This window comes from Arvicola amphibius, chromosome 15 (genome assembly GCF_903992535.2).
Source record: "Arvicola amphibius chromosome 15, mArvAmp1.2, whole genome shotgun sequence".
Classification (NCBI taxonomy): domain Eukaryota; kingdom Metazoa; phylum Chordata; class Mammalia; order Rodentia; family Cricetidae; genus Arvicola; species Arvicola amphibius.
The window spans coordinates 43122024-43133888 of record NC_052061.1 but is presented as its reverse complement, the minus strand read 5'-3'; the positions used below and the strand labels follow the sequence as shown (position 1 = coordinate 43133888).

Below are 11865 nucleotides of genomic sequence, written 5' to 3'. Positions count from 1 at the left end.
ATTCTTGGTGCGAGGTTCCGCCCTTCGGCGAGGCCCCGCCTCCTCCCCGCCCAACCGTTCCGCGCCCCTCGCACAGCCCCATCCGGGCCTCTGCTCCTCCACGGGCACACACCCCTCGGGCACGACGTCCTATCCGAAGTGGGACCTTCGAGCTGTCCAATCAGAGCGCGTCTTGCCCGAGCCCCGCCCCGCTCTCGGTGCTCGGCTTACTCCGGCCCACCCGGTGACCACCCGCCCGGTGGCGGAGGCGCAGTGCGGTTACCCTAGGAACCCCCGATCATGTCGCTGCGAGTGGCTAGGAGCGCGCGGGCCGTGGCCTGCAGCCTGCGCAGCGCCCTGGCCTCCTGCCCGCCGCGGCCCTGGGTGCCGAGCGCCGCCGCCGTCCGCGCGCTGCGCACTGGATCCGCTGTGCAGTCGGGTAAGTGAGGGGCACGTGGTCACCGCTCCCGCCCGCGGCCGAGCGGCCGGGAGACGTCAGGCAACCCCACAACCAAGCCTCCCGGCCCGAGCGAACTGCAGCCCTGTCCGCCCTTCTTCTCGCTCTTGGAATCCTGGTTCTGCGGCCCTTCTTCCTCCTAAAATAGGCGCGAGAGGACTCGAGCAAACTTTGTACCCGCGGTTAAAAGGTGGCGCTGGGAGGCAAGGCCCGCTGGACCTGCAGGTAAGCCACACTGGTGCAGGAGTGGCTTAAATCTAGGTTCACCGAGACCCCAAATGTGGAGTGCTTAGCTAAGTGAACCACAACGGGGAACTGCGAAGTGAAGCTAAGCAAAAGCACTTACTAAAATATTTAGCACTGAGTGCACGCACAGATAAATGAAAGAAAAGTCAAAAAGTGCAGAAACGAAAAAGCTTTTTACCACCCCCTGCAAAGCCAAGCATGGCGTTGAAGATTCAGTTGTGAACTACAGAAAGACGAGGACAAGTGTTCTAGACTTCAGAGAAGTTCTACAGACGCCTGTAATTGAGTCATTGATGTGTACTGGGGCTGAAAAGAGGCTCATTTGACGGACTGGAAATAACTGGGAGACCTGCCCTTTAGACGCGTTCGCAGTTAGCTGGGAAACAATTTTCTTTCTTTCTGTGCAAAGAGCGGAGACCCCTAACTGCCCTTTGTACCGTCCCTATTCAGGCAGCGCAAATCTGAACAGCTGCTCTCAGCGAGTCTCCTGGGTCAGAAATCTGGGCGAACTCAGAATGTTGATCACGTTATTCCTCGGTGTCGAGTGCAAAGTTTGCTCCTTTCTTGCTAAAATTTCTCTCCTGTTTGGGACACATCAGTGTGTTGCTGGCTGGAGTACAGGGGTAGCGCACTGGGCAAATGAGACCTCCATTGCAAACCAGGCCTGGTGAGTGGCTCCCACCTGTAACAATGTCAGCCAGCAGTCCTGAGGGAGAGGGAGGATCACTGTGAGTCCGAGGCCAGCTTGAGCGACTTGCGAGTTCCAGGTATTTAGTTAAAAATTGCCCAAAATATCAATTCCCGTGGTCTGCTTAACTACGTGGGTTTTTATTTTTACCCTCTTTTAGCTGGCAGAATTATGCACACTTATTTTTGCTGCTCTTGGGAAAGCACACAGACATTACTCAGTTCTGGTTCTTCCTCTTCCAGCTGTGTGGTCTTGGGCCCAAGGCCCTGTGTTAGAACAGTGGAGGCAATAACAACGTCAGAGTTACCTGGAGGAAGAAGTGAATGAAGGCCCTGTCACCTGCCACTTGACACATAAACCCTGAGCAATGTTATTAAATATTAGTGTGAATCACGTGACTAATATGGACACATAACAAACTGTGAGCCATATTAGATAAAATAGATTGTGTATTTGAGAACTGAAAGGAGGGGAATGAAGGGCTGACTTCAGTTACAGCTGTTTTTCTGAGGCCTCAAACCGTGGGGGGGATGGGGTGTTTTTGCTCCCTGAGGCCTGATCTCACTTAGCTGAGGATGACCTTGAACTTCAGATTCTCCTGACCTTGGTGGCAGGCACCCCCACACCCAGTTATGCAGCGCCAGGGACCACTACCTCATTAATATAGGCAATAGTAAAATAGGCAAGCACCCGGCCAGCTAAGCCACATCACCCTGTTTCTCAAGACTTAGGAAGAAAGTAATCATTTACCTAATCTGCTTTTTTTTTGACCCTAGGGTCAAGGGTTAATGGAGGATTGGAGTCATCCTGTGGTTAGCCTAAGCAGCACGCCTGGTCTAAAAGGATGGGATGGACATTGAAGTCAAGTGGGCCTAGTTGTGCTGAGCCCAGAATGCTGCAGGCTCAACCTACAGCTGCAAGGTTGAGAGGCCAGAGTAGCGACACTCAGTGTTAGCAGGTGACACATGTGTAACTGTGACCCTTGTAGTCAGACACTGTTGGTTTTGAGCCTCTCGTGATTGGTAATGTAATCAGTGAACTGTAGACTATAGAAAGTGAAAGCTGAGCCACTTAACTACACATCATCTTTGACCAAATTCCCTTTCCTTCATTTTTTTAGTATTGTTGGGAATTGAAGCCAAGGCTTGGACAAGCACTCTTCCACTGAGCTCCAGGCCCCAGTTTTCTTCTTTAAACAACAATAATCATCTTCTCTGGGACAGGCTTAAATAATTGAAGAATTTTAGGAACTTGGTCAAGTTATAATTGTCACAGAAAGTCTGTTTCAGTCTTTATAACTAAACTGCAGTACCTTAGCCGACTCTATCTTAAGAATCACATTGCCTTTTTTTAGGTTAAATCTTGGTTTTTATATCTTTTTTGTTTGTTTTTTGTTCGGTTTGGTTTTTGTGGTTGTTTTGTTTTGTTTTGTTTTTGGAGGCAGGGTTTCTCTGTAGCTTTGGAGCCTGTCCTGGTACTCATTCTGTAGACCAGTCGCCTCTGCCTCCCAAGTGCTAGGATTAAAAGCATGTGCCGACTGTCTGGCTGGTTTTTATATCTTAAAGGACTTATGTTATAGGTGTTTTACCTGCATGTACGTCTGCGTGCTTGGTACCCGTGGAGGTCAGAAGAGAGTCATCAGGTTTACTGAAACTAGTTAAGTCACAGGCAAGTTGTGAGCCACCATGTGAAGGCTGGAAACTGAACCCAGGTTCTCTGCAAGAACAACACATACAGGGCTGGAGAGATGGCTCAGCTGTTAAGAGCACTAGCTGCTCTTCCAGAGGACCTGGGTTCAATTCCCAGTACCCACGTGGCAGCTTACAACTGTCTGTAGATCCAGTTCAAGGGATTCTGACATCCTCACACAGACATACATGCAGGAAAACACCACATAAAATAAAAATGAATTATTAAAAAAAAGAAATACATGCTTTTAACTGCTGAGCCATTTCTTTAGCCTCAAATCTTGTTTTTTTTTTTTTTTTTTTTTTTTTTTAAATTTTTGAGATAGGGTCTTGTGTTGCCCAAGCTCCCTTAATCTCTCAGACTCAACTGATCTCCTGCCTTGGCATTCCCAGTATTACAGTTACAGGTGTTTTACAGTTCACTGTGCCCTATGTAAATCAATCCCCCTCCCCCATTGGTGGAATGAACCAGAGCCCCACCTGGTAGACAAGTGGTCTACTGAGCTACATTCTCAGTCCTTCAAAGACTGTTTCCTATTTTTTTTATATCATCTTAATGTTATTTTATTATTTATGTCTGGGTATTTTGCCTGCATTTTTATCTGTGCACGATGTGCGTGCAGGGCCTGCAGAGGCCACAAGAGGGAGTCAGATCGCCCTGGGACTGGAGTTAAGGATGGTTATGGGCCACCCTGTGGATGCTGGGAATTGAACCAGGTTCCTTGGGAAGTGTAGCCAGCACTCTTAACTGCTGAGCCATCTTAATAGTCTTGAACTCTTGCTCCTCCCTGCTACAACCTCCTAAGTGCTGAGTTACAGGCGCATGCTGCTGTGTCCAGCTAAACTTTGTAGATGGCCCTTGAACTTGTAATCTTCCCCCTTCAGCCCAGGTATTTCAGGTGAGTCAGCTGTGTTCATCCCGGCATGCACAACTTTATGCTGTCTCCCTAGACCCCAAGCCTCTTTCCAGAAGAATAGAGTTCTTTCTTCAAGACAGACTTATAGTCATAGAATGAACTCAGGAAGTACACTCTGAAATCTTTTGAGTGATTTAGGCTGATGTCGAAACAGATAAGGCCGGGGATGTACAAGGTGTTCCATTTAAGATGTGCTCTCGGGGCTGGAGAGATGGTTCTGTGGTTAAGAGCACTAGCTGCTGTTCTAGAGGTCCTGGGTTTGGATCCCAGCACCACCATCTTTAACTTCAGTTTTGGGGATCTGACATCCTCTTCTGGCCTCTGTGGACTCTGCACACATGTAGTGCACATGCATACATAAAAGCCAGTTTTTACGGGCTGGAGAGATGGCTCAGAGGTTAAGAGCACTGACTGCTCTTCCAAAGGCCCTGAGTTCAATTCCCAGTAACCACATGGTAGCTCACAACCATCTATAATGAGATCTAGTGCCCTTTTCTGGCTTGCAGGCATACATGCAGCAAAACACTGTTTCCATAATAAATAAATCTTTTTTTTAAAAAAGCCAGGTTTTACAACATTCATCTCAGTGCATCTGTGGCTACACAAAAATGTGTGTCAAGAACGCCGTCTTGGCCTATTGCTGTCCTTTACTGGGTGTTAGACCACTGCAGAGCGATGTCAGAAAGTCGGTCCCCGTCCTGGGAGAGCCTCGCCTTGTGGCGGGAGTGGGTTTGAAGGGCTGCTGAAGAAGCGATGCCGCTGCTTTTCTGAAATGCTGGTCTTCTGTTTTAGTGCGTAAATTCACAGAGAAACACGAGTGGATAACCACAGAGAATGGTATTGGAACAGTGGGAATCAGCAATTTTGCACAGGTATTGGATTGTCTTGAAGTGTTCCTAACAGTCTGCTCTCAAGTCATTTGGATTGTCTCTGCCTTACGAAATGGTACAGTGCTTTGGGGCTCTGCTAGAGACCCTTCGGGGGAAGTCAGGAGTAAAGTAGGTGTTAGAAGAGACCTGCTACCTCATCCTCAGGCCAAGGCAGGAGATTGTGAGTTTGAGACCAGCCTGGGCTAAACAACAGTACTTGGTCAACACTTATAAGTAGGGAACATTATTTAAGAAATGTTTTGTGTTGAACAGTTAAGAAGAGCAAGTTCAAGGGCTGGGGTGGGGAGTGCCCTTGTAGATATGTGAGAACCCACACGACCAAAGACGGGAAACCCAGATAAACAGTGCGGACACAAAGAGAGTCCTTTTATTCAGCTGGCCTTTACTAATAATCCTATGTCACTATCCTCATGCTGAGATACTTTTCAAAGGAAAAGAAGCCAAGCAGTAGCATGGCCAGGGGTTTCAACTGGATGCATGTGAGCAGCGAGGTAGGCCATAACTGTTGGGAAGACCTCCAGGTTTCTGATACCTTCACTGGCATCCCTGTGCGTCTAATGAGGGGGCCCATTACAGGTTGTTCATCTACGAGGGGAATCACCTGTACGACACAACTGACAAAATGAGTGTGATCCAGCCCATCCGGGTGGTGTGATCCAGCCCATCCGGGTGGTGTGAGGAAAGTTGGGTCAGTCACCTGATGCAGACGGGAGGCAGGTCGTGAGGACCACTGTTTTCCCGCAGGGCCGTTTGGGTCACGGCCTAAAACTGCAGAGGTGGAAAGCACAAGGCGCTCAGAACAACTGGGAGTCTTGTTTGGAGCATGCGCTTTGTGCCTGGGGTTACTCCAGCCTAGAGGGCTTGTTGCTTGTAGTGCAGCTCCCGAGTTAAAAAATTATTTTCAGGGCTGCTGAGATGACTCAGCAAGTAAAGGTGCTTGCCACCAAGCCTGCCCGGGTTTGGTCCTTGGGGCACACATGGTAGGGAAAGAGCCGACTCCTCTTTATGCACTTCTGTGGGTTGAAGCCTGGGTCACATGTGCTAGGCAGGTTCCCCGCTACTGAGCTACATCTCTGGCCTTTTCTTCCTTTGCAGTTTGAGATAGGTTCTGGCTAAGGCATCTTAGCTGGCCTTGAGCCAATTCTAGAGCCAAGGTGGGTCTTGAACTTGGTTCTTTCTTCCTTAGACTCTGACAAGTGTACTGACTCTCATCTGATTTTAGTCTTTTTGTGCAGTGGAGTCTCATTATGTAACTGAGGCTGGCTTTGAACTTACAACCCTTCTACACTTGTCCTCCCCAGTGCTGGATTTTAGGTTTATGCCACCACGCCTGCCCATTTGACATGTTCACAGTGTAGTAAAGAAAAGCAAAGCATGTAGCCCTTCATGTGTGAAATATATAGGCAGAAATATAGGCACTTGGGTGTTTCTCTTTTCTGTTCTCTGGTGGGGTCAACTTCTGAGACACTTTCATGTTGCTTTTGTATTTTAGGAAGCTTTGGGAGATGTTGTTTACTGTAGTCTGCCTGAAGTTGGGACAAAATTGAAAAAACAAGGTGAGTTTACTTCTCATTTTGGAATGTGACAAACCAGCCTGGCCTCAAACTCATAGAGAGCTACCTGCCTGCCTCCTAAGCCACCGTACCCAGCTCAGGCTTTTTTTTTTTTTTTTTAAATAGGCAGGGTTTCACCATAATTCAGACTGGCCTCAAACTCCCTGTGTGGTTAGATTATATGCATGTGCCACCATAGCTGGCTATGTTTAGGCCATTAAGTTTGCTTTGGAGACTTTATTTTCTTCTTTCATATGTTTTATTCATGTTTCACAGCATACTTTGCTGAAAGATGTATTTTGTTTGTTTATTTGAGATAAGGTCTTGCTTGGAATTCACTGTGTAAATCAGAGTGGACTCAAGCTTGCTCTGAACCTCCGGTGATTACAGGTGTTGCCACTACACTTGACTCGAGGCCAATCTTTAGTCTTTATGGATTTTCCTTTTCTTGCCTTATTGCACTGGCTGGTACAAATGTTATAATAGAAGTGGTAGGAATGGGTGTTCAAATAAATGTACATGCCATGACATGTATGTGGAAGTCAGAGAACACAACAACTCTGGGAGTTGGTTTTCTGCTTCCATTATGTGGGACCTGAGGATCAAATTCAGGTTGTCAGGTTGGCACCAAGCACCTCTACCCACTTGTCTTGCTAGCGTCCTATTTTTGTTTGTTTGTCGGTGTTAGTCTTTCTGATGGTAAAACAGTCCTGTGTAACCGTCTACCCCAGAGAGCTTCCGTTTAAGCAGTAAGGTCCATGTTTACTGCTGCCGCAGGAGCCCCTGAACTTCAAACACAGATTTATTCTTTATGTCTAGCCAACCTGATTTTACTAGAATAAATCTCACCAAGCCATGATGAGAGATGGCTTAGAGGTTAAGAGAACTAACTGCTCTTCCAGAGGTCCTGAGTTCAATTCCCAGAAACCACATGGTGGCTCACAACCATCCATAATGAGATACGGTGTCCTTTTCTGACCTGTAGGCATACATGAAGGCGGAACACTATACATAATAAATAAAAATCTTAGAAAAGAAAAGAGACCTGGGTGTAGTAGCATATGACTTTAATCCCAGTACTAGAGAGTAGAAGCAGGTGGATCTCAATGAGTTCTAGACCAGCCTGGTATACATTGAGAGTTCTCGGACAGCCAGGTCTACATACAGAGACCCTATCTCAAAACAACAAAACAAAAATATTTTGCTAATGCCAGGCATGGTAGTATATATCTTTAGTTCTAGTACTGAAAGCAGAGGCAGGTAGGTTTCTAAATTCAAATGGATCTACATATCCATTTCCAGGCTAGCCAGGGCTAGATAGTGTTGCAGGATTTTACGTTTACCTTGATAAGAGAGTGGGCATACTATTTTTCCTTGCCTGGTTCCTTGTATGTAGCCCAGACTCCTTCAGTTTAGGATCTCTCTTTGATTTTTCAGAGACAGAGTTTCTCTCTGTAGTCTGTTGCTGCTTATAATAAAACAGTCCCACACTAGCTCAGAATGGAGTATAATAAAGGTTTATTTATTATTTAGGGGTAGACTCACAGAAAAGGCAGTGATCTACAGTCCTCTGCGTGGGCGGGGGAATCCAGCAGCCAAAAGGGGCTGCTTTTACATCTGCATATATAGTACATGTGGCCACACCCAAAGTGGGCCAGTATCTTAAAGGCTATTGGCTGAAGGAGTTCCCACAGCATAGCCCTGGCTTTCATGGAAATGGGAAATCACTCTGTAGACCTGCCTGGCCTTGAACTCAGAGAGACCCCCTCCCCATCTCTACCTCCCAAGTGCAGGGATTGAAGGTGTGTGACACTACCGCTCAGCAAGAGTCTCTCTTTATTTATAGATATAGATATATATTTTTCTGTGTGTCTTGTGTGTGCCATGATGTATGTGTGGAGGTCAGAGGGTGATTTGGGGCAGTCAGTTCTCTTCAGCTATCTGTGGGTTCAGGGATTGAACTTAGGTCATCAGACTTGGCAGCAGGTACCTTTTTTTACAGAACAAAAATAAAATGTGGTCTCAGCGCTGAAGAGATGGGTCAGTGGTTCAGAGCTTTGACTGTTCTCCCAAAGGGCCTAGGTTTGAGTCTCAGCTCCCACAAGGTGACTCACAACAATGTGTGCCTCCAGCACCAGGGCAGCTGATGCCTCCCTCTGGCCTTGGAGGGCATCGGCATACAAATGCACAGAATACATATGCAAATGTAGACTAAACAGCCATACACAAAAAAAATAATCAAGTAGTGCAAATTGAATAAAATCAATTTAAACAAAGCCAAGGTCTCACTGTATAGTCCTGCCTGGTCTGGAACTAATAGGAGACCAGCCTGACCTTGAACTCACAGAGATCCATCTGCCTCTGCCTCCCTGTTTTGGGATTAGAGGTGTGTACCACCATGTTTGGCTCTTTTCTAGGTTCTTAAGGTACAAGCTTTGTGTGGTGGTGTGAATGAAAATGGCCCCCATGGGGCTGGAGAGGTGGCTCAGTGGTTAAGAGCACTGGCTGCTCTTCCAGAGAACCAGGGTGCAATTCTCAGCACCTACATGACAACTCACAACTGTCTGTAACTCCAGTTGCAGGGGATCTGACACCTTCACACCAATGCACATAAAATAAATTTAAATAAATTACTAAAAAAAATGAAAATGGCCCCCATAAGCTCATATGTATGAATGCTTGGTCCCCAGTTAATGGAACTGTCTAGGGTTGGGAGGTGTGGAATTTTTGGAAGATGTGTGTCATTGGGGATGGGGTTTGAGGATTCCAAAGCACATACCAGGCTCAGTCTCCTCTTGTGGCCTCCAACTTGTGGATCAGATGTGAGCTCTCAGTTACTGGTCCCGCACCATCCCAGCCTGCATGCTATCACCCTCCCTGCCGTGATTATAATGGACTAACCTGCAAGCAAGCCCCCAGTTAAATGCTTCCTTTTTAAAGTTGCCTTGGCCATGGTGTCTCACAAGAAGAAAATAGTAACTAAGACACCTGGCTTCCATTTGACTAGGTAATCTTTACTCTAAAACACAGTCTCCCTGGGGGGTGATCTATAGTTAAAATCTGGGCACAGTTCTTTCAGCCCTACCAAGTCCCTTGGGATGTCCTATGTACACAAGGTTTAAGGCTCCTTCAGAGATCAGGCTATGTGACACCATGTCTGGCTGGTGAATTGTAAGAATTATGTTTACTGAACATCAGCACACTGGTGTTCAGACACACTGCTGTCTGCTACTCACTGTGTGCAGAATGTGTGTTTGCTTTGCTGCGGCCATTTATGCCTTTCTCATACAAACCCAACAGAACCTACGGTTTAAATAAAGAAATTCAGAACTGGACGGTGGTACACGGCTTTGATCCGAGCACTCAGTGGGCAGAGGCAGGCAGATTTTTGAGTTCTATGACTGCCTGGTCTACACAGAGAAACCTTGTTTCAAAAAACCAAAAGGAAAGAAATTCAGAATTTTTTACCATGGCTGTATGGGAGGTGGCCACTTTTTCATAGTTTGTCTTTAAACTGTTTTATAACATTATTTATTTGGGGGATTGTCAGGGGTTCTCTTCATGTACTTTGGTACTGAGGATTGAACTCAGGTCTTCAGGCTTAGCAGCAAGCACTTTGACTCACTAAGCCATTTCAAGGGAACTCTTTTTAAAGGTTTTTTTGGTTTGATAGGTTTATATTTTCAAGACAGGATTTTCTGTAGTTCAGGCTAGCCTCCAGCTTCCTGTGTAGCTGAGAGTGATCTTGAACTCCTGATTCTCCTGCCTCTGTCCCCAGTACTGTGACTGCAGGCATCACCACCACACCCTGTGTTAACTGTTTACTTTCACTGTTTCCCCTTAGATGAGTTTGGTGCTTTGGAGAGTGTGAAGGCCGCCAGTGAACTCTACTCCCCTCTGTCGGGAGAGGTGACCCAAGTCAACGAGGCTCTTGCAGAAAACCCGGGGCTCGTCAACAAATCCTGTTATGAAGATGGTACGTTGTTGCTCAGAGTTTCTCCCCTACAGTAACCCAGTGAAAGACGCCAGCTGCGGTTTTCTCCCTGTTGCAGATAAATAGGGACCCCACAGGGTCATGCAGCCAATAAGTGGCAACATTAGGATTTGGTCATGGTTCTCTTTGACCTGCTGCCTTGCCCGTCATACTTTCTAGGGCTTTCTCTTTTTTTGAGGGTGAGGATTGGGTGGTTTGAAACAGGGTCTTTCTGTGTAGCCCTTGCTGGTGTCAAGCTCACAGAGATTCTCTTACTTCTACTTCCCAAGTGCTAGAATTAGAGATGTGTGCCATCATGCCTGGCTCTAGGTCTTTCTACAGCCCAATAGTTACAGTGTTTGGTATTCCTTTTTTTAAAATATAGATTTATATGTGTGTATGTGCAGGTGCTCATAATTGCTGAGCCATCATCTCCCCAGCCCCAAGATTTTATTTTAAAGTATTTTAATTAAAATGTGTGTGTGTGTGTGTGTGTGTATGTATGTATGTATGTATGTATCCTGTGTAGGGATATTTACATTTGAGTGCGGGTGCCCTGAGGCCAGAGAAGGGCATTGATTCCCCTGAGCTAGAGTTATATATGGTTGTGAGCCACCTGATGTGGGTATTAGGAACCAAACTTGGGTCCTTTGCTACAGCAGTATGTTCTCTTAAAAACCGAGCCATCTCATCCCAGCCCACTAATTCCTTAGGGCTAAAATTTATTGAACAAATAATGGATATATATTAGAGTAACAGCATCACTTAATTGAGAGCACTGTTTATTTTGAGGGACTTTCAAATTTATGTTTTGAATGAGTTTATCTTTCGAAAAAGGCGATTTGAAACGAGGTTCTGTTTTGGTTACAGGTTGGCTGATCAAGATGGCACTGAGTGACCCTTCAGAGCTGGATGATCTCATGAGTGAAGAAGCCTATGAAAAGTACGTGAAATCCATTGAGGAGTGAACACGGCACCCCACTCCCATCCAGTATGCTTGTCTTAAATTAGTGGAGGATAGAAGATTTGAAGTAACTTTTAGCAATACTGATGGAAGGAAACTATCTCTACAGTGCTACTTAAAAAGCCCAACTTCCTGATGGGTGCAGATAAACACAATGTACATATTTTTAATAATCTCCATACTAGGTATTTAAACGAGGGGTTAAGCACTGGTGTTTAGAATTTTTGAGATCATCTATGGTTTAAAAAAAAATGGTTATGGGGCTGGAGAGATGGCTCAGAGGTTAAGAGCACTGACTGTTCTTCCAGAGGTCCTGAGTTCAATTCCCAGCAACCATATGGTGGCTCACAACCATCAGTAATGAGATCTGGTGCCCTCTTCTGGCCTGCAGCATACTTGCAGGGAAAATTGTATACATAATTAATAAATAAATCTTAAAAAAAAATGGTTATGAAGCTGGGTTTGGTGATGAACCTATCCTTTAATCCCGGCACTCAGCAGGCAGATCTC

At 46.1% G+C, this 11865-nt stretch overlaps 1 protein-coding gene across 1 annotated transcript; it reads left to right on the top strand.

Moving 5' to 3' along the window:
* The first annotated feature begins 215 nt into the window (after positions 1–215).
* On the top strand, positions 216–11606 carry Gcsh (glycine cleavage system protein H). The gene is made up of 5 exons (XM_038312895.1): positions 216–418; positions 4768–4847; positions 6358–6421; positions 10263–10394; positions 11262–11606. The coding sequence occupies exons 1-5, from the start codon at positions 280–282 to the stop codon at positions 11357–11359; spliced, it is 513 nt and encodes a 170-aa protein (XP_038168823.1). The 5' UTR covers positions 216–279; the 3' UTR covers positions 11360–11606.
* The last annotated feature ends 259 nt before the right edge of the window (positions 11607–11865 follow it).

Excerpts from the sequence above, each read along its gene's own strand:
- Gcsh (XM_038312895.1), top strand. The coding sequence starts at position 280 with ATGTCGCTGCGAGTGGCTAGGAGCGCGCGGGCCGTGGCCTGCAGCCTG. Across the intron at positions 4,848-6,357 it reads GAATCAGCAATTTTGCACAG|GAAGCTTTGGGAGATGTTGT; the intron begins GTATTGGATTGT and ends TTTGTATTTTAG. Across the intron at positions 10,395-11,261 it reads CAAATCCTGTTATGAAGATG|GTTGGCTGATCAAGATGGCA; the intron begins GTACGTTGTTGC and ends TTTTGGTTACAG.